Source organism: Mus musculus, chromosome 11, assembly GCF_000001635.26.
Source record: "Mus musculus strain C57BL/6J chromosome 11, GRCm38.p6 C57BL/6J".
NCBI classification, from domain to species: Eukaryota; Metazoa; Chordata; class Mammalia; order Rodentia; family Muridae; genus Mus; species Mus musculus.
Genome location: NC_000077.6, coordinates 54390608 through 54413094, shown reverse-complemented (window position 1 = coordinate 54413094; position 22487 = coordinate 54390608). Strand labels below are relative to the sequence as shown.

Below are 22487 nucleotides of genomic sequence, written 5' to 3'. Positions count from 1 at the left end.
AGTGGGGAAGGCAAACAAAGATAAGCTAAATAAAGCTAAATAAAGATAAGAGGCTAAAAAAATAAAGTGTGAGGACCAGACTTTGGATCCCTCACACCCATGAAAATGTCGGGCAAGTATGGTAGCCTCATGTCATCCAGGCACCAGGGAGGCAGAAACAAAATCCCCTGAACAAACTGGCTAGCCAGGCTCACCCAAACTGGGAGTTCTGGGTTCAGAGAGAGACCTCAACATACAAGGTGGGAAGCAACTTGATGTCAACCTCAGAAACACACACACACACACACACACACACACACGCACACACGCACACACACACATGCACACACACACACACACACACACACACACACTTGTGTGCCCATACAATGAGAACACACATGCACACACCACACATACAGATCCAAATAATAAATAAATAAAACAATCATAGAAACATCTAGAAGTTTCAACAAGAATTTCTAAAAGTGCTATCCAGTTTCTGAATTCAGTCACTTCCTACCCATTTATGAGTCAATACTACCATGTTCCATTGTGGATTATGTGTGTGTGCGTGCATGTGTGTGTGCATGTGTGCACGTGTGTGTATACACAGGTATGATGGCACTTGCCTGTAATCTAAGCATTTGGGAAATTATAAAACTGAGTTTAACCTGGACTACATAATAAGTTCTAGTTGCAAAACACACAATAAAACAAAACATTTGTAATCTAGAATTATTGTACTTAACTTTATATATAATAAAATTCCCAGATAATTAATTATTTTAATGGCAGTGTTAAAACTGAGACCTCCATGTAAAAGTGAAGTTAGATGCTCACAAAACAAGTAAGTCAAAGTAGATTTTTACGCCTAACTATGAGATCTTATATGCAGCTCTTTAAAGAGAACATAGGCAGCAGCTTCCTGGCATTCAGTTTGGCCATCACTTTTTGTATGACACCATAGATATAGGTTACAAATGGAAAATTAGACAATTTAAACCAGGACAAATTTCAAGTGTTGTGCTTCAAATGATTCTATGTGCAGAGTAAGAAGGCAGTTTATGCAAGTGGAGGGGGGAGTGCAGGTCACAGATCTAGCATCAGGTTCTTCTCAACACACAGGAAAGATGTTAGTCTCAGGGCACAGTGTAATAACTATTTTTTTCAGCAATTGAAAAAAAATGAAAATGTTACCTCATTTGATGAACTTTCTTGCAAACTTGACACAGGAACAACTTCACTTGAGTTAACATAATTGCTGACATTTGGAAATAGTTCTTCAAAAGACACATTTTGCACTGGAGACAAATCAATCTATACAATAATACAACTCCTTTTAAAGTTTCAAAAACAACTAGCTTTAGGCAATTAACATTGAAAGTACTATCTCATTGAAGCATTTTCTTGTATATTTGATGCACAAATAATTTCATTTGAATAAACATAATTGATTACATTTAGAAATAATTCTTCAAATCATATTTAACTGTGGATAAATCAGTATATAAATTATTTTCTCACTAAAACCAAACAAAACACAAAAATCACAAATACTGGCAATGATGTACAGGGACTGGAAACTGGCACATTGCTAGTAAGGCTATAAAGTGATGCAAGCCCTATGGAAAAGACTTTCTAGAAAACTTAAAAGAGCTCCTACCACATGACCTAGAAATTCTACCCCTGGGTGTATTCTCCGAGGGGCTGAAAATAGGGAACTTATACTTGTACACATGCATAATTTTACCTCCAGTGTTCATAACAACCAAAGGACAAATAACCCAAATGTCCACTGACTGACAGATACATAAATAAAATGTGATTTTATAACAGATGCCTTTATCTGTAAACTGTAAGTAATTTCATGTGTGTGTGTGATGTGCAGTGTGTGTGTGTGTGTGTGTGTGTGTGTGTATGTGATGTGGTATGTGTGGTGTATGGTGTGTGTGGTGTGGTATGTGTGTGTATGGTGTGTTGTGTGGTATGGTGTATGTGTGTGTAGTATGGTGTGTGCATATATGGTGTGGTCTGTTGTGGTGTGTGTGTGTGTAGAGTGTGTGTGTTGGTGTGCACAACTGTACTGATGTGAAAATCAGAGAACATATTTCAGGAGTTGGATTTTACCTTTCACAGTGTGAGTCCTGTGGATAGAACTCAGGTTATTGGAAGTGCCCTTACCCACTGAGCCACCTCACATTATCTGTTTTTTAAAACTAGTTTATTTTATGTGTATGGGTGTTAATATGTCTGCATAGCATGTGTATGCAGTACCTGTTTAGGCCAGAAGAGGGTGTTGGATTCCCTGGAAACTGGAGTTACAGAGGGTTATGTTGGGAATCAAACCCCAATCCTGTGAAAGAATAGCTAGTGATCTTAGCTACTGAACTGTGTCTTCAGTCCCTGGAAGTAATTTCTGACACATGCTATCACATACATAAACTTGAAGACATAATATTTGTGAATTACATTAGTCATAAAAGGAGGACTACTGCTGGGTTTGGTGGAATACACTCATAATCCCAGCTACTCGAGAGGTGGAGGCAGGAGGGTCAGACCCTGCCTCAGAAACCAAACAAAGGAGTAAGAAGTGTGTGGTTTTAACTATATGGGGCACTTAATGTAGTTCACTTCACACATAGAAAGTAGAGAGGTAACTGTCAGGGCCTGGGGGATGCCAGTAACTACAGGGAGCTACTATTTAATAGTATGAAATTTCAGTTTTACAAGATAAAAAGAATTTTAGAGCCAGACAGAGATGATGGTTGCACAGAAATGTTCAGTGCACAGATAAACATGGTTAAAATTCCAATTTTTATGTTGCATATATAGAAAGGCTGGTCATGGCAATATATGGCTTTGATCCCAACCTTCCAAAGACAGAGTTGGACTGATCTCCATGCATTCAAGGGCAGCCTGGTTTACACAGAAAGTTTGAGGTCAGTCTGGGCAGGAGGGGCAAAAAAGGGAGTCGGGGAGGGGAAGAAAAATTTGTGACCTGGCAAGTTTGGGGCTAGAGAGATGGCTCAGCCACTAAGAATGTGTACTGCTCCTGCAAAGGACCTGAGTTTAGTTCTCAGCAACCTCATCATGAAGTTCACAACCACTTGTAACTCTACCTGCAGAGAATCTGATACCCTCTGTGGCTTCTGTGGGCACTCACACTCGGGTGCACACACTCACACAGAGACACATACATGTAATTAAACAAAGCTCCCAAATAAACCACATATAGAGTATTTCCAATGAAAGTATGTTTATATAGCAGAAAAGCACAGGCATTATTCTTTATGGGCAAATGCCCATGATACAACATAAAAAGATGAATGGGAAGAAGAGATGTCAGGAAATAGATCCCATAAGGGCCAAAGGTTATACTTACCACAAACTCAGCTATGTCTGAAGATGGGGTACTTGTTAGCAGGGCTTTGCTTTGTTTATCAGGAAGAATACAACCTTTTTTCTATAAATACGTACATAATAGGAAATTATCAGAAATAAAATATTTTTAAAATAGTAATTCAAAGTTAGTACACTAGAACACATACAATAATAATACAATCCTTATTCTGTGAATTAAATTTTAAACCATCTGATAGGAAACTGAAGAATTTTCTGAACTGAGTTAGATCAAACAACTCTGAGTAGAATTGTGTATGATAACTGAACTACCAAACAAAGAGCATACATCGGCTGGACCTAGGTCCCCCACATATATGTGGCAAATATGCAGCTTAGTCTTCAATGCAGGTCCCCCATCAACTAGAGTGAGGGCTGCCCCTGATTCTGTTGCCTTCCTGCCTGTAAATCCTGTACACCTAACTGGACTGCCTTGCCTGGCCTCTGTGAGAGGATGTGCCTAGTACTGCAGTGACTTGATGTGCCAAAGTGGGTTGGTACCCCTAGGGGGGTTCCCCCTTCAAAGAGGAAAAAGGAAGGAGGGTATGGGGAAGGGGCTGTGTGAGGGGAGTACCAGGAGAAGGGGAGGCATTGATCGGGATGTAAAGTGAATAAATAAATTCATGGAAAAAAGGAATTATATCTGGTGTAACAACTATGTAAGAATGCTTAGGTTAAAATTACTATTAATTTAGGAAGAGAAGCTGGAGTAATAAATAGGGCACTGTGCTTTGACTACCTTTTTAAATTGCCTTAAAGTTATTTGCAGCATTTATTTAGATCGTGGAAGACGACTGTACTTTTATATATAGTTTCAGTCTTTTAATTTAAATACTGTAAATTGTTTCACTGCTGTAACAAAATGTCAGACAAGAAGTAAGAGAGGAAGGGTTCATTGCAGCTCACTGTTCAAGGGTGCAAATTCACCATGGTGGAGAAGGCATATTGGCGGAAGCTGGCCACATTGCATCCATGGTCAGAGAGCAGACAGAGATGAGAGAGTGCTGGGCTTAGCTTTTTAGCGTTTCTCTATGTTGTTCAGGACATAGTATGTTGTCACTCATATTCAGGGTGGGTCTTTCCATCTCAATTAACCAAATCTATACCAATCACTCACAGACATGACCATAGGTCTGTCTTTTAGATGACTCTAGGTCCTATTAAGTTGATGATCAATTGATGATCATACATGCCAAGGAAAGTTAAATCTATCAGTGAAGATATTGCAAGGACCAGCATATCTTGAATTTTTATAAATATTGTTCCTAATCTATTACAGTTCTTAGTATTTTTCATGGTAGGTTCTTTTATGAAAGTTTGCCACTTGTTATGTAAATGTATGCAGTATTAAGTTAAATAGTTATTAAAAATAATTATGTAAATATAATTGAAGAATTTGTTAAAATCAGAATTTTCCCATACAGCTTAAAAATTAAATTTGATAACATGCACAAGCCAACACAAGACACATACAGATATATGAATAAAAATATAATAAAAATTTGAAACATTACTAAACAGTTACAATGATAACCCATGTTTCAGTTTGATATGTATTAAATGGTAAGTTTATTAAGTGTATTGTATTCAATATTATTGTTATTCAAGTTTTTTATCCTGTATTTTAATGTATGTTTTAATGGAAAGACTCTATATAGACAAAGTGGGAGTGGAGAGCAGGAGAGAAATGAAAGGGGAAGTGAAGGGGTAAAGATGCAGGAAGAGAGGGAAGCTTGAGAAGACCAAGAGGAAAAAAGAGGCCGGGCGTGGTGGCACACGCCTTTAATCCCAGCACCTGGGAGGCAGAGGCAGGCAGATTTCTGAGTTTGAGGCCAGCCTGGTCTGCAGAGTGAGTTCCAGGACATCCAGGGCTACACAGAGAAACTCTGTCCCAAAAAAATAAAAAATAATAAAAAAATTAAAAAAATAAAATAAAATAAATAAAAATAAAGAGAGAGGGAGAGAGAGAGCGCGCGCGCGCGAGAGCGCTAGCAGTTTAGTTGAAGAATCAAGCTTATAAATAGATATTTACTGGTTGTGGTGGCACACGGCAGTATGATTTGCTGAAGAGGCACAGGCAGGAGGATCACGAGTTCGAGGCCTGGGCTACACATTTTGCCAGGTGTGGTGGCGTACGCCTTTAATCCCAGCACTTGGGAGGCAGAGGCAGGCAGATTTCTGAGTTCGAGGCCAGCCTGGTCTACAGAGTGAGTTCCAGGACAGCCAGGGCTATACAGAGAAACCCTGTCTCAAAACACGCCCCCCCCCCAACAAAAAAAGAAAAGAAAAGAGAAGTTGATTGGCAGAAGGGAGAAGAGAAAGGAAAGACAGACAACAGTAGAAAGATAAGCCAGAGCCACAGGACAGGGATAGTGTGGGGCAGGAAGATTGGTAATAATCAGAGACAGCTCGGCACTAAAAGAGACAAAACACAGGCAACAAAGAAGAAGGAAAACAGGTAGAGAAGCAAAGCTGAAGTGTATGGACAGAGTGACATGTGGATAGCTATATTTCAGGCAATTAGCTGCCCTTCCAAACCTTGAATTCCATAAGCCCTCTGTGCCTTTCTGATAAGTCTTTCCTCTTGAAGAGGTGACTGTTATGGCATGCTAAATTTGGATCTGGAACTCAAACTCTGATATAAACCCAAAAATCGCAGTTAAATCTGTGTTAGTTTTGTTCCATTTTTACTTTTCTTTCACTCTGGTTTTCTTCTGATATCTATTTAAACTAATCTAGAATGGATTATTAAGAAAATTGTCATAAAAAACTTATGGGTACATTTGCTTGGTTCTGAATATATTAGCTCTAACTTATTAGCTATATACTTTTAATTTCTTTATGTGAACAATGAGGACTAGTCTACCTTTAAATTGGTGAGCAAGAAGCTGGGCATGGTGGCACGCACCTTTAATCCCAGCACTTCGGAGGCAGAGGCAGGCGGATTTCTGAGTTCGAGGTCAGCCTGGTCTACAAAGTGAGTTCCAGGACAGCAGAGCTACACAGAGAAACCCTGTCTCAACTTCCCCCCACCCCCCAAAAATTGGTGAGCAAGAATTACAAAGAGTATATGCAGAGAGAACCTGTAGACTCTGGAGAGGAGACACTCAGCAAGCTAGCTCTATCATCGTTCTGGCAGCCTTGGGAGGGTCTCTGTTCAGATTTCCTAGAACAGACAACCTGCTGGCACACTGCATGGGGTACGTTTAGGGACAACTGAGCTGCAGTATCTTCAGATCTGTATCAGCTGTCAAGCTGCGGTCATCACCTCAGCCTCCAGCCAAGTCCTGAGCACAACAGCATACATAATACAGACCTGAGTGATGCAAAGTCTTTACTTCAGAACTCCCCATTTGAGCCAAGCAGTCATGTCCAATCCCTCCCTTACTTTTCCTTACCTTTTCTCGGGTATCATTTGGTCCAATCAGTCACTGGAACTCTTAATTATATCTCAGAATCCACTTTGCAGGGATCCCAATGATACAACTATCAACCCTCAGTTCACTTTACAAAGCATTAGCTTGCAAGCATTAGCATATAGCTTGCATGCAGCTCCAGAATTTAGCTGCACCCTATTTGCTCTGTATTTGCTGAGAAAATTTGTATTTCTAGACCTTCCTAGTCAGTACATTTTATAGCCTTTCTAAGAATTATGAGTTAATAAAAATACCAGGACTTACCAGCACAGGTTCCAGGGGCTGAGGCAGCAGAGTATACCTGACTGCAGTGCTTTCAAGAGCTGAACTTAGAGGGGAGCACAGAGCCTTGTTGTCTGGATGACCGGAGCTCAACTTTGTTTGAACGAGCGGACCACTATCTTCAGATTCATTTTCAGGCTGAAACACATTCACAATATGAATATAATTCACAGTGCTATAAAGCATTCTCAGGTGTCCTAGTCCTTCTTTAAACTTGAAGACAAATGATTTTCTAGGGAAAAAAAGATGTATGGATATATATCTCCAGCACTATAAAACAAAACAATCCAAAGCCTGACATATGCTTCAAAAACAATGCATCCCATATATTTAAATGAAAAATCTAGTAAAAGACAAAAGAGGTGAAACTCAGTTCTCACATTTAAGGTGATAAGTCTCACTGTGTTCTATACGGTTGGAAATTTGGCTTGATCAGTGGCAGAGATTTGGCCAACAGAGGTCAGGACTTGGGTAAAAAGGAGCTAGAAACCCAAATAATGTTTTGCAAAAACAAAATAAATTATAAGATCTGTTAGCAAACACCTAAAATAATACTATGGAAAACATTAAATATATTTATTATTGTCTTTATTATACAATAATCCGTATTTAAGAAACCACACCCTATAAAAAAGAAAATTCTCTTAACATTAGGACATGTTAACCATCACAAAGTATGTTGTTTTGTTAACTAATCCCTAAACTGAATATTACACATGGTCATTGTTTCCAGTTATGGATTTGTCTCGTGGTTTCATAATATATTTATAATATTATAGTACTTAAGATATAATCACAACAAACATAAGTAGGGAGGTGAAATTTGAAAGTCACATAAAATTAGATAGTGATGGCCTAGTCATGAGGATTTTAAGTTGGATGAGGGTATTGAGAGGATGGCAGAGTGTGGGGAAGGAAGTAGGAGATAAGAAGGTATAGGCCCTGACAACGAGTAAGCATGAGACTAGAGTCAAGAGCGAAGCATGCAGTGGCCTCAGCTGACTTCTGTCCTCCAAAGGCGTTAGCCCTTGAAGACAGACATCTCCTTCAGCCTTGCCCTCTTTCTAAACAGCTCCATCCACCAGGCAGTGGACAAGGACAGGTATCTAGGAGGAGTAAGAAAGAAGTAAAGAGGGGGGGTGGGTATGGCGGACTTTTGGGATAGCATTGAAAATGTAAACGAGGAAAATACCTAATAAAAATAAAATAAAATTTAAAAAAAAGAAAGAAGTAAAGAATAGAGAATGCACGTGAAAGACTTTCTTTTATTGCTATGAGACAATGGATTGAAATATGGGTGAAGTTTAACTAGATCTCCAGGCCATGGGATGCTCCAGTTGCTTCCTGGGTGAAATTCAATGCTATGCTCCCATCTTCCTGTCCACCATTTTTAGTAGCCTTCAAAAGCAATCTGCTGTATCCAGTGTTTTAGTAAAAAGGCTTCTTGAGACCCAGCCTCTCCATTCAGTTGCAATTCTTTTCTTCTTTTCTGCTATTTCCCGTTAGGGATCTCCCCCCCCCCCCCCCCGCCAGATCTTGCACTTTGCTTCTGCTTCTTCCACTGCAACTTCTTGGTCTCAGCTTCTCTTCGTGCTTGGTGAGCCAGTGGCATTAGGCTCTAGTCTTCTTGGGTCTTAGGTCCAGAGGCATGTCTTTCTTGCCCTTGTAGAATTTCCTGAGGTTTTCTTTTTGAGTCTGGTTGATGACAGTGAGGACACAAGCAATGGATTTGCAGATTTTTATTGGGTAGCTTGGATGCAGTGCAACCTGTTTCCTTGGTAATGCAGAGCTGGGACAGCGTCACCTTCAGATCATCCAGTTGTTTCAACAGCTCCTCCTTCTTGACCCAAAGGTCCCAAGCCTTAATATTGGCCATGGCTGAGTTTAGGGTTGGGTTCTATACATAATTATGAATTCCTCCCCACTTCCAGAGCTCTAACCTATCCCAATTTGGCTTGATGTTCACTGGTCAATTAAAATTGTTCCTGCTGAAATCACCAGACTTTCATGATCTTAATTGCAACTCACTATTCTTTTTGAAATTAATGAAATTTTTGAACAGTTTTGAATTCACACCAAAGTTGAATAGAAGTACTGAGTTCTCACACAGTCCTGTACACTCCCCCCCCCCCCCGTTACTATCCTCTATCTGATGCTGTTTTTGTCATCGTCAATGAATCTATACTCATACCACTCATAGCATCTAAAAACTAGTTAGCCTGGAGTTCACTCAGTGTTGTATGTATGCTGTAGTTTTGGACAAATCTTTAACATGTAACTACCATGTACTATCATAAAGGAGAGCTTCTTTGCCCTAACAAATATCCTCTATACTTCACCTCCTCATCCTTTCTTCTTCTAGTTCCTGGCAACCATTGGGTTTGTGTTCATTTTTATTATCTCCATAGTTTTGCCTTTTCTAGAATTACCATGGAATTAGAATCATAGAAACCTGTTCAGGTAAGTGTTTTTTCCACATGGCTTGACAACCCCATTGCTTTATAGTTATTATTAGTGTGCTTATGTGTGTGAGCACAGGTGCACCTGCACCACGGCATGCATGTGAAGGTCAGAGGACAGTGTTAGGAACCGCTCCTCTCCTTCTCCCATAGGTCCCAGGGATCGGTCTGCTGTTGTCAGGCTTGTGCAACACGAGCCCTTACCTGTTGCTCATCTGCCCACTCTCTGCTTGTTCACACCATTTGGAGACACTACAGTCTGTGTTCAATGCTCATCTATACAAGTTTGGTCACTTGTAAGTTCTAGAGATGATGAACGAAGTTGCTATGCACATCCACGTGCAGTCCACAGTTTGTGGGGACTGAAGATTTCTCTTCATAGGATAAACACTAAAGACTGATTGCCGCATCATTGGTAAATGTATGCTCACAGTTTTGCTAAAAGAAATGCATAAACTTGTCTTCCAGCGGTGGCTGTGTCATATGCAGCCTCCCAGCAACAACAGAGTACTCCCGTGACTATACATCTGCAGCAGAATTTGGCCTTGTCAGTGTAGATGTGGGACATTCTATGGTGTGTTTTACTTACAATTTTCTACAAGCATGTGGTGGTGAGCAAATTTTAACACACTTCCTGCCATCTGTAAAACTTCTTAAGTGAAATATCAACTCAGATCTTTTGTCTATTACTTCATCTTCACATATGACTTTTAAAAGCTCTCTGTTTTTGAATTATTATAATATGTACTCTTTAGAAATGTGAGGCTTGTCTCCTCTTTCTTTCTTCTTTTTCTTTCTTTTTATCCTTAAAGATGTATTTATTTTATGTTAGTACATTGTCACTGTCTTCAGACACACCAGAAGAGGGCATCAGATCCCAATATAGGGATGGTTGTGAGCCACCATGTAGTAGCTGGGAATTGAACTCATGACCTCTGGAAGAGCAGTCAGTGTTCTTCACCACTGAGCCATCTCTCTAGCCTGTCTCCTCTTTCTTTTTTTTTTTTTTTTTTAAACAGCACCAGCAGGGGTTTATTTAGTGACAGTAAGGTTAATGACTCCCTCAAAACAAAATAGGACAGGCCACCTGAATCTAAACCTTAGATATCTGACTCAACAGTAACGTAAGAAACCTTTAATGACACAAACCCGTGTTAAACCAAAGACAGTTTAAATGAGTCTCATAAGCTCTACTATTGATGGGCTGGCATCTACAGCATGACAAGTGTTCAATTCAGTTACAAATGCACATTTGAGTTTCTTGCTGCCACATCGTAAGCAGGTCTGAAATATGCTGTCTTATAAGGATGTCTCCATGTCCCCACCGCCGCCAGTCTCCAAGTCATTATGGTTTCTTCAGCCCTCAGAACATTTTTAGGAGATTTTCTTTGACCTGCTTGCCTTTGACAGGTACATAAGAACCCAGTAAACTGACAGAATGAAGATTAACTGAGATGCCAAGAATAGTTTTTATTGCAAGCAGTGAGCAGAAAGAGATGTCTTCTCACAGAGTGGCCACCGGGTCTGCCGTTAACTAAACCTCTGATAACCTTTCATTGGTTTAAAGCACATGAACTAGCCTTTTGCTATCAGGTGTACATCATCTCTGCCATGTGGGACATTTTCTTAGGGATATACAAGTAATACTCCATGTAGCCTGCTAGGTCCTCAATGGTCACATCATCCACATAGACACGAGCTTGCTCGGAACAGGATCGAGGCGAGCCAGACAGAGTTCTGGTGTGCAGTGACTGAGAGTAGTCCTCAAGTGATCTTCGTTCTGGGGCCAGAGGAGGGACATTCTGCAGACCTGAAAAGGAATACACTTCCATGTCATGCCACCTCTTACACTGGCACTCCTTGCCTACACACACACATGGCTTGCCCTGACTTAGCTTGGAAACAGATTGAAAGTCAGAGAGATCGTTAGCCGTAAGACTTTCTTGGGAGACTTGGGTAGCATCAGAGAGCTCTTCTGTTTTACTCTCTGATGGGAGCCTCAGAACCGAGCTTCTCAGAGGCTCGATGGCTGCTCCTGTGTGATTAACATCAAGAGAAGTAGAGTTTTCTCCTGCGTTGAACTCTTTGGGTGTTGAAATTCCCCGTCCACTGATGCCATCGGGTGGCTCAGTCTGGCTTCTGTGCTTAAGCTGGCTGCTGGAAGGAGGTGCTGTTGTACTGCAATTTATGAATTTGGGAGGATGAAGAACAGGAGACTTAGACCGTCTACGACGCTGGGTTCTCACTGCTCCTTGTGAAGACTTCCTTGTAGACCCATGCCAACTGTCTTTAGATGCACACATGGTTTTCGGTTTGGTATCATCGGCTGCTGTTCTGGCTGATGCTCTGACACTTGGGCCTTCTCCAACAGACAGAGATATGATGGACCCTGATGCGTCCACTCTTAATTTCTTGAAGGCAGTTTGCAGACTTTCCTCCTCTCCATCCTTGGCTTCGGATTTCATTGTGAAGGTTTCTGTACGCCTATTGATGTTCCCTCCCGTTAATACTCCTCGCAGCTGGGGCGCTCCCGGGAATCCGGCCCCGTCGGCTCCGAGCGTCTCTCCGCGTCCGCCGCGTCTGTCTGACCCGGATCCAAACCCCCCTGTCTCCTCTTTCTTAACATTGGCACACACATGTGCACACACATTTTTGAGAAGTGTTTCTCACTGAACCAGGAACTCATTGATTCAGGTAGACTACCTGATCAGCATGCCCCCCTCCCTCCTCACCCCCGCCCGGGGATCCTCCTGATTCTGACTCCTTAGTACTAGGATTACAGGAATATGCTACTGCACCTAGCTTAGTACTAGGATTGGAATGGAATCATCTCTCCAGCCCCTCCAATAACATCATTATCAATCAGCTACTCAGGACAAGGCTTAGAAATCTTTTTCAACACTTGTCACTCCATCTTGTATGTCTTGTATGTCAATCTGTCAACTCTAAAGGCAAAATTATCTTCAATCCATGCACATCTCTCTACCTCTCCTATAAAGCACATTAATCAAAGCCAACACAAACTCTCTCACCAAAAAAAAAAAAATCATTAGAATTTCTTACTGATAGGTTTCCTTGCTAACATATTTGCCTTTTCTCAATTTATTCCCTAAACTATACAAAAGAAAGAAAGGGGACTTTAAATCAAGAAAGGCCTGCCACAAAATACTAAAAATGGTAAAAATGGAAGCCTGTTTTCTCAGCTATAAGATAGATACCATCAAACACTCATGCAGACAAACAAAACAACTATCTGACTGAATGATATCTATACTTCTAAAAACCCAGTACAATCAATGAAAGGCTTTTAAACTCCAAAGTCTTTCCCAGAGTTTCAGACTCCAAGTCTAATTCACTGCAATCGTCAGCATGAAATGTCACTCTGGTCACACATAACTCTGTGCTTTAATGAATAATGTATACCTAGTCATTAAAAGGAAATCAGAAAAATGTAAAATACATTTTCATTCTCTTTTATTAAACTTATATAAAGTATAAATTCATGTATGGTCTGCATAGGTTTTTCACAGACTTGAGTACATCTTATATTCCAAAATGCTTTTTCTATTGCCCAAAATACACAGAAAATAATTTCTATATGTATTAATTAAAATCATACCTTTTATCAGTGCAATTATTTGTATAGTTATCCTTTCTCAATACTTGCCTTTTTCTGTGTTTTTTCAGTGGTTGGAGGGCCAGTTTTCTCAGCAAATACAACCTCAGAAGCTGCATTATCTACAACTGAAAACATAAGTTTCATTCTATTTAACCAGCCATTAACTGGAAGGACAGAAGACAGAGAATTCAAAATCAAAACTGAAACCAAACCAAGGCCCTGGTTTTAATGACTTTACCTCTTTTACAGAAGGGAAAACTTAATGTGTGTTGAATAATCTCACTCGCCTCAGATAGAAGAAAATATCCTTTAAGGATTTACATCAGACAGGGCTGGAGATAGCCCACGAGCTAAGAGCACTGCTCTTGCAGAGGACCTGTGCTTGATTGCCAGCACCCACAGGTGGTTCACAACCATCCGTAACTGCAGTTCCAGGAGTTCAATGGCTTCTATGGGCACTGTACATGTATGGCACACACATTTACATCCAGTCAAAACATGCACACCCATTATATAAAAGCCCATCACAGAGCTCTGTTTCACAGATGTAAATACATGGTTTAGTTATGAGTTAGCAGGGATGTGTGTAGGTGGGTCAAGTTCTTTATTTCTCCTCCCCTGCATTTAAACACCCCCTTTCTACTGTGACCTTCCTCAGGGTATTTAGTCATTTACTTATGAATGAAATGAGGTGTCTATGCTGCCCAGATCTGAATTCCTAGGTCTAAGCCATTCTTCTGCCTCAGCCTCCTGAGTAGCAATCATTTCAGGTACCTGCCACGATACCTAGCTCTATCGGCATTGAAAACAAATTCAGGCAAGGCCTGTGTCATTTGAACTTTCCCTGTGCTCCATATCCCCCCTTCTACAACACCTCTTACCTGTGGCTGCGTTTCTTCCAAGGGCTCCTTTAGCTTACTACAACACTGCCTAGCCCACTGGACAATAGGTAGGGAGGTGACTATGGAGGATAGATAACACCACAAACAAATTGCTGGAAGAATGTTGGTCTCTAGCTTCAAATACTCAGTGCCTCCCAAATGCCTGCATTGTACACACACCTAGCTTCTAAAGATGGGCGTTTTAGCTTGTTACTCAGATCACCCTGATTCTTTCCAAAATTCTCCTATGAAAATGGCGTGTGCTCTACTCTTTTCAGTGGCATTTGCATAACTAATTAGGGAAACATTGAAAGAAAGGAGGAATATAGAAGCATATAGAATCCCAGAATCACTACTCTACCCAACCATCATGTTTTTTAAATAGTATTTTCCATCACAAAGCAAAACTTTTGATTTGAGAAGAACTAGGTACAACCAGGATTGGTTTTTGTACCATGAGCACTTTCCTATGGATGTTTTTCTCCCCCATTTGTATTTTTTGGTGCTCAGTATGAATTAGCGCCACTAATTATTACCTGATGCTAAATTTGAAGCATACTTTGGTTCTGGAGAAAGATGTTGGGCTGCTAATGTCATCCCTCTGTAATAAGAACAAATTAGTGATATTTTCTAATCTTTTAGTAATTTTCAATTATCCTCAAATTATACAGAAAGTAAAGATGTGCAATTAATTATTCTGTAGGGGAAATACAGCTGATTAGAAAAATGCATCATGTGTATAGTAACAGTTAACAATAACGTGCACTTGCAAGTTTATCAGTGTGACCCATGTCAGTCTGTAGAGGAAAACCATAATGTTTAGATTACGCAGACCGGAGTTTAAGCCAGATCTGCTACTCACAGTTTAGGGGCCTTGAGAAAGCCATCCATCTGGTCCTGAGCCTTACTTGCCTTATTTATGCAAAAGGGATAGCGAACCTGCTACCCAAGAATCTGGTGTGATAGTTTTGATCTGAGTGATGTTTTTGGAGATGAATATCTTTCTCTCTTTGGAACGTCCACAAATGAGATTGTGTTTCGTTCTAACTGAACACATAGGAGAGGGTGAGCTAGTACAATAATGTATAAGGATCCAAAGGATTTTGTTTGAACAAAAGATGATCTGAGCAAGGTGGAAGATTTCCTTGAAGATGAGAGTTGACAGCCAGAAGTAAGGTCAGATTCTTGTACTGGTTAATTGAAAAGTTGGCTCAGTAGAGAGCAAACTGTTTTCTCTCATTTCCCTTTAAGCTCAGATGTACAAATAGAACTGCCTTGCTTCTGACTGAACTTTCATGTAAACAACTTCTTACTAATGCATCTCAGGTATTCTCTGAATAAACAGCAAGTTTTAGGTGATAAAGAGTCCACTGTATTAGCACAACTCCAAACTCTTCCTATTAAGCATTACTCTTCCCCTCTGGCCCGGCTCACACTCAGTGCTAAGGGACGAGCAGCTCTGCCTGGTTCCTTCTCTAGTTCTTGTTGCCCTCGACCAGCACAACACACATGCACTTGTCTGATGCTGTTTTTTTCTGACATTGGGTCAACGTGATCTGGAAGTGGAGTTCCTCCATTCTGTAAGATGTCTATTTTCCCATGTTTTGTAAAAGTATTCATTAACAGTTAAATTATTTAAAATTTTTCACGATGTGCTTTAGTCATGTTGAAAATCTTGTATTAGGGGCTGGCGAGATGGCTCAGCGGCTAAGAGCAGTGACTGCTCTTTCAAAGGTCCTGAGTTCAAATCCCAGCAACCACATGGTAGCCCACAACCATCCGTAATGAGATCTGACGCCCTCTTCTGGTGTGTCTGAAGTCAGCTACAGTGCGCCTATGTATAATAATAAATAAATCTTTAAAAAAAAAGAAAATCTTTTATTTATTTATTTATATCACAAATGCTACCCCACCTCCCAGTCTCCCCTCTATCCCCCTCCCCCGCCATCACAGGGTCCCTCCTTCTATCCCCCTCCCCTTAAATGGCTCTCAACACCTTTGGAACAAAATTAAAATCCTACCCTCAAGGCCTTTCACAGTTCAGATTGTGGCTACCCTCTTGAACTTAGGTCCTGCCTCTCTCACAAATACTCAGTTCAGTACACATGCCCAGAACCAACTGCTTCCTCCACAGTAACAGCCACCCCCACCCCCAGTCTTCCCCATGGCAAGTCTACCACTTTTTTTTTTTTGCAAGAGCCTTATCATCGAGAGATATTGATATCACTTAGTAATAACCACTTCCACAATAATTCCTCTAAAACAGAGTTCTGAGTGTTTTTGAAATAATTACACAAATAATCCTATTTAGTGTTAATATTCCTAGGTTCTATTTATTATTTATGTTCCTAGGGGCCAACAGAGGTCAGTCTGTTTTTAAACTTACAAAACTACATATAAAACTAAATAATCAGCACATATTTATGGAAACTTTCAGTGTTATACTGAATAGTATATATGGTTAGAATCAAACAGACCAGGGTTTAAAATCAGCTTTGCTACTTTCTGGCAATTCACAATGAATACAGTTTTTTTTTTTCTATTCAGGTTACAAAAAAAAAATCTAAGAAACTAGAAATCTAATTCAATTTAGTTAAATATATAATTGTTTGCAATCCACAAGTGTTTAGTATTTTTCCCTATAATACTGATTTTATTTAATATGAATTTAGGCAGAGAAAAGGTGCCTTTCCATCTGTGTACTTAAGAGAGAAAAGCAGGGAAGAACGAGTTTGAAATGCTTACAGTCAGCTCAGTGAGGTGGATACCCAAAGCTGTCTACTAACAGCCAGCCAGCATGAATTAGTAAAGCCTTCACTGACACAGCTCCACAAAATGAAGCCTAATTCAATTTTGACAAATTAATTTCGGTAAGATAAAAATACACTGCTGATTTTTATAAAACATGATTTTACATACGTGCTATTAACGCAAACTGTGGACTCAGTCTTGACCACTTTCTCTCTCTTTGCATCTCTGGATCCACCAACAAATCCTGTTCATTCTACTTTCAAATATCCAGAAGCTCAGTCTATTTCTCCAGAGCCCTCCTCGGCCAGTCCTTCTGTCTACAGTGATCGATGCTCAACTTACTCAAATTATGTGTTTCCAATGGCAACCTCTCCACCACACTGTTTAAGGGAATAGGCCTCAGCCCAACACCTCAGAGCCCATCTTGCTTTCTTTTTCTCAGTATCCTTCTTTACAACACAGCATGTGGCAGCATACTTACTTGTCTAATGTCTACCTCTCCATGATGTAGTGTGAACTTGATGCAGGCAGCGTTTTTGTGTTTAACTGATTTTACTCCTTACTGTATGCCAGCAATTAGAACACTCCTGGCAAAGAGTAAGTGCTCAGCAAACACTGAATGAAGTTCATCTGAGCTTCCGGGATGGCAGTCATCACTATTACAGAACTCTTGCAATTATGGGTTTTGAAAAGCACAACAGCAAATGCTTTAGTTCTTACATTTTTCTATGGCGTTTCTCATAGTTTTTTGAAGAGGAACCTATCAAAGGGGACAAAAACATCGATCCATTAGACATAGAGATAATTCAAACGTGTCCCCGAAGATAAAATTATCCTGGATAAAAATAAATATTTCTCTTTAACATACATAGTGACCAAACTTCTGATTTTATGTTTGACTGGTTTATAGTGGTTTTTGTATGTGTCTCTTAAATCAGACAAAGGTATTTTGAAAATATCCAAGTAAAACATAACAATAAGTATTATGGAATGTTACGAGATACATAAATATTTAGATAGTTCTTTATAATCTGGCTGTCTTTCACAACTGTTATCTTGGGAATTTTACAATAATCATGCCAACCAAACACACCAATTTATTTTTCCCCTGTCCTCTGATTCTTACAAGTATGTCTTGGCACATATATATGTTCATGCACTCACATCTATACATTAAATAACTGTACTTTTAAAAATTAGGGGATGGCAAGATGGTTCCCTGGGTAAAGGTGCTCGCTCCCAAGGGTGATAATGGGAATTCCATCCCCAGGGTTCCTCTAGGTTGTTCTCTAACTCATTTGCACTAAGCACATGCAAATGCTCATGTGTCATGCATACGCACACACAGATACATAATAAAGAAATAAAATGCAAACAGTAACACAAAGCCCATATGTACTAAAACTATTATTAGTTATTATTTGAAGCCAAAAGCAATCCTGGCTTATAGGCTTAGCTTGGAAATCATTTAGGAGAGACGAGAACCTTACTTTCACTTTCTAACACAGATGAGGGATTTTCCAAATGAGAGAAAAAAGGAATGTAAGAACTCACTCAGAACTGCAGAGAGGTTTGCAAACTGTGGCGCTTTCTCTATAACTACTGCTTTACTGGTGTCTAAAAGAGTAGAATTCTTGTAGAACATGTAATCTTCCAACTTGGGATGCTCCCAATCTAAAAAGAAAAACACATTATAGTAAACACACACACACTTTAAAAATGATATATAACTTTGAAAAGCCTACCCGTGACAGGTTACTCCCTGCCCCTATCCATTCCAGATGTAATGTGGTATTGAAGGTAAGAACCCAAGAACAAGTCACAATGGCATCAGGCTAAAGCCCAGTCCAATCCTCTGTCCTTCCTCACCTTCCATCGAGATTTTTGCTCTACAGACATCACTGAGCTGCAGGACACACGTAACTGGCTCTCTCCATTTGCTGTACTCCTCTCTGTTAATTAAGCCGCACGTCAGTGAGCAACAGTCACACTGCTATTACCTGATATCGGTTTTAAGCCTTCTATTGACCTCAGCTATGGAAGAATGGTGCTATCCTTGTTGCATCCCTGTCTGTACCTTTCTCACTGTCCACATAAAATTATATCATCAGATATTCTTTTTATGTTTGGTGTGATGGTTTGTATATGTTCAGCCCAGGGAGTGGCACTATTAGAAGTTGTGGCCCTGTTGGAGTAGGTGTGGCACTGTGAGTGTGGGCTTAAGACCCTCACCCTAGCTGCCTAGAAGGCAGTATTCTGCTAGCAGCCTTCAGATGAAGATGTAGAACTCTTAGCTCCTGCACCAGGCCTGCCTGGACGCCATCATGTTCCTGCCTTGATGATAATGGACTGAACCTCTAAATCTGTAACCCAGCCCCAATTAAATGTTGTCCTTATAAGAGTTGCCTTGGTCACGGTGTCTGTTCACAGCAGTAAAACCCTAACTAAGACATCTGGAGACTGTGGATTGAACCTAGGGCCTCATACATGCTAGACAAACATTCTACCGCTGAGATCTATCTTCAGACATATTAAATGTAGACATAGTGGTGACAAAATACTACAAAATCGTATTCTTCTGGAATATTGTGGCAATCCTTTGGCTTTCCTGAATCATGTTTCTCTCTCTTCCCAGATGATTTAGTTTTTTTTAATTTGTTTTACTATTTAATCTTTTTTTTTGTTGTTTTGTTTTGTTTTGTTTTGTTTTGTTTTGTTTTTCGAGACAAGGCTTCTCTGTATAGCCCTGGCTGTCCTGGAACTCACTCTGTAGACCAGGCTGACCTCGAACTCAGAAATCTGCCTGCCTCTGCTTCCCAAGTGCTGGGATTAAAGGCGTGCCCCACCACTGCCCGGTTACTATTTAATCTTAAACATGGCAGAATCAGAGTCCCTGATGAGAACCCAGGAGAGGCTCCTGGTGACGCTGCAGCCCAGTTGCAGCAGAGACTCACATTTTGGAGATGCCAGCACTGTGGAATGACAGCCAAGGATAGCAGCAGCTATAAAAAGGAGCTGGCCTATGACTAGGAGACAACCTGTGTGTGTTTTGTAGGTCCTTTGGAGCCCAGAAGAGTAAGACTCATCCTGGTTATCAAGTACTTAATGTTTTTCACTAATGAATTTTGACTTTGCTTTAATTTTATTTTGACTGTACACTGATTTTTCCCTCTTGGAGTAAGGAATTATGTAACTTATTTTTATAGAAGCCCACAGTTTAGACTTACAAGCTTTAGAGAGACTTTGAAATTTTAGAGTAATTTTGGGATACCTTAGAGTCTGTTGATATTTTAGGTAAACTCTAAACTTTTGAAAGAGACTTTGACTGGTTAAATACACTGGCTTTTTATATTTTTGTTTTTGACATGTGGTCTCTCAGTGTAGCCCTGGCTGTCCTGGAACTCATTATGTAGACCAGGCTGGCCCCAAATTCACAAAGCTGCTTGCCTCTGCCTCCTGAGTTCCATGATAAAAGGCAGCTCCAGGTTCAGTGAGATACCCTGTCTCAAAAGATAAGGTGGAGAGTACCTGAGAAAAACAATCTACACGCACATGTGCCTACACACAAACACACAATTGTCTTTTTTGTTTCTGAAAATAATGGGATTAGAGTTTTGATTGGGTCTGCATCGAATCTTCATACTGCTTTTGACAGGATGAACATTTTTACAATATTAATTCTTCCAGGCCATGGGCATGAAAGATCTTTCCTTCTGGTGTCTTCCTTAGTTTCTTCCTTCAGTGTATGAACATTTTCATCACAAAGGTCTTTCACTTTCTTGGTTAGATTTATTACAAGGCATTTTATTTTGAGGAGGGATATTGTACATGGGATTGCTTCCCAGATTTCTTTCTGAACATGTTTGTCTTTGGTATATAGAGAAGTTATTAGGGTGTTTTTAATGTTAATTTTGTATCCTGCTACTTTACTGAAAATGTTTATCAGCTCTAAGAATTTTCTAGCAGAATCTTTAGGGTTTTCACCTCTGGAATCAAAACATCTGGACAACTAGATTTCTCCCTTCTGTAGTCATAGCCCTCTTACTTTCCTATCTCATCTTTCCTCTCTAGCTAAGACTTCAAGCACTATATTGAAAAAGAGTGAAGACAGTGGACACTTGGTCATGTTCTTGATCTCAGTGGAAATTTAAGGTTTTTTTTTTTCATTGAACATAGCTACAGGTTCGCAGTATGTACCCTCTATTATGTATAATGGTTAGACTGGGTAGTTCTGCTCCAGATATGAAGACAAACTGGGATAGCTCTGTGTAGTTTTCAAGTTACCCACAGTTGGTTTTATTTTGACCTATCATTCTTGGGTCCCAGAGCAGTAACAAAAGTTAATAAGGATACAGATTTTCATGAATATAAAAGCACAAGAGGATAACTCCAAGCCAGTTAAGAACATTTCCAGGCCTTTCTTATGTTTGTTCACTGATACCCTGTTGCCCAAAGAAAGCTACATAGCTAATCTAAAGCCAAAGAACAGAAAACTAGCATAGCAAAATGAGTCATTTAGATCAAAAATCAAAACATCAGAGTATCCTTGTTATTAGCTGATTCTAAAGTTATCTAATCCATAATCCCTCTGATTGAAAACATCCCTGAAGGTCAGTCCTCAGAGAACCCTAGCACTCGAAATACTGAGACAGGGGAACTCAAGTTCAGTCTAAGGCTAGCCTGAGCTATATGGCTAGGTCCTATCTTGAAAGAGGCTCCCTTTGAGTAAAAAGGAGAAGTGACCAGGTCTGCCAGCTAAAAATTATATCAATGTGTGTGTATGCATATCTGCATCTGTGTGTGCATGAGTGTATGCATGTGTGAGTGTGCATGTGTACATACATGTGAGTGTGTGCATGTGAATGTATGCACGCATGTATGCATCTGTGTGCACGTATGTATAACCGTACAAATGAATAGTCTCACTGTGATGTGTTCACACTTACAAGTGTTGTGCTGTCATAGCACTTTCCTCCCTTCTACCTTTTTTGTCCTCCACTAGGCCTCCTCTATCCTAGATTCTCCCCTTCTACTGCCAAGTCATTTTTCTGTTTTGTTTCAATATATGAGAGAAAATATACAATACTTGTGTTTTTGTGTCTGGCTTAGAATTAATGTTTCTTCTTTCCAATGCATGAGCATGTCTGTCTTTGTGTGTCTTTATGAGTTAGGTTTTTTTTGTTTTTGTTTTTGTTTTCAAGACATGGTTTCTCTGTGTAGCCCTGGCTATCCTGGAACTCACTCTGTAGACCAGGCTGGCCTTGAACTCAGAAATCCACCTGCCTCTGCCTCCCAAGTGCTGGGATTAAAGGCGTGCACTACTACCTCCCGGCAGTTTTTTTTTGGGTTTTGTTGTTGTTGTTGTTGTTGTTTTAAAGAAACAAATTTCTGTTGTTGCAGGAAGTTGTAGAGAAAAGCCTATGTTGCTTTCCATCATCAACCAAAGTCTCTATTTATAATAAGCAATAAATGTTAGTAACTGTGAAGAAAATTCAAGCATGGACATGGCCCACATAACACCTGTTATATGCTGAAAAGTAAGAAAACTACATGAAGTAGAAGAGAACAAATAGAAGTGGGCCGAGACAGCACGCATGTTTAGAGAAGGAATACACCTTCACTATGTGTGAATGGAGTCACTGAAGGATGTATCAACAAAGCAACAGCTTTTCAGCAGAGCCTCGGAAGGAGGAAGTTA

The 22487-nt window shown here is 40.0% G+C and overlaps 1 protein-coding gene and 1 pseudogene across 1 annotated transcript in view; both read right to left on the bottom strand.

Annotated features, from left to right (window-relative positions):
* Positions 1–22487, bottom strand: part of Meikin (meiotic kinetochore factor) — a 56139-nt gene that overhangs the window by 13696 nt on the left and 19956 nt on the right. Inside the window, exons 6-12 of the mRNA NM_029105.2 lie at positions 18344–18463; positions 17510–17549; positions 14575–14639; positions 13206–13282; positions 7062–7217; positions 3365–3445; positions 1180–1299 (exon numbers count right to left, since the gene is read on the bottom strand). Of these exons, the coding sequence (NP_083381.1) occupies positions 1180–1299; positions 3365–3445; positions 7062–7217; positions 13206–13282; positions 14575–14639; positions 17510–17549; positions 18344–18463 (659 nt within the window). The remainder of the gene's footprint in view (positions 1–1179; positions 1300–3364; positions 3446–7061; positions 7218–13205; positions 13283–14574; positions 14640–17509; positions 17550–18343; positions 18464–22487) is intronic.
* Gm12226 (predicted pseudogene 12226) lies at positions 10551–12106 on the bottom strand (annotated as a pseudogene).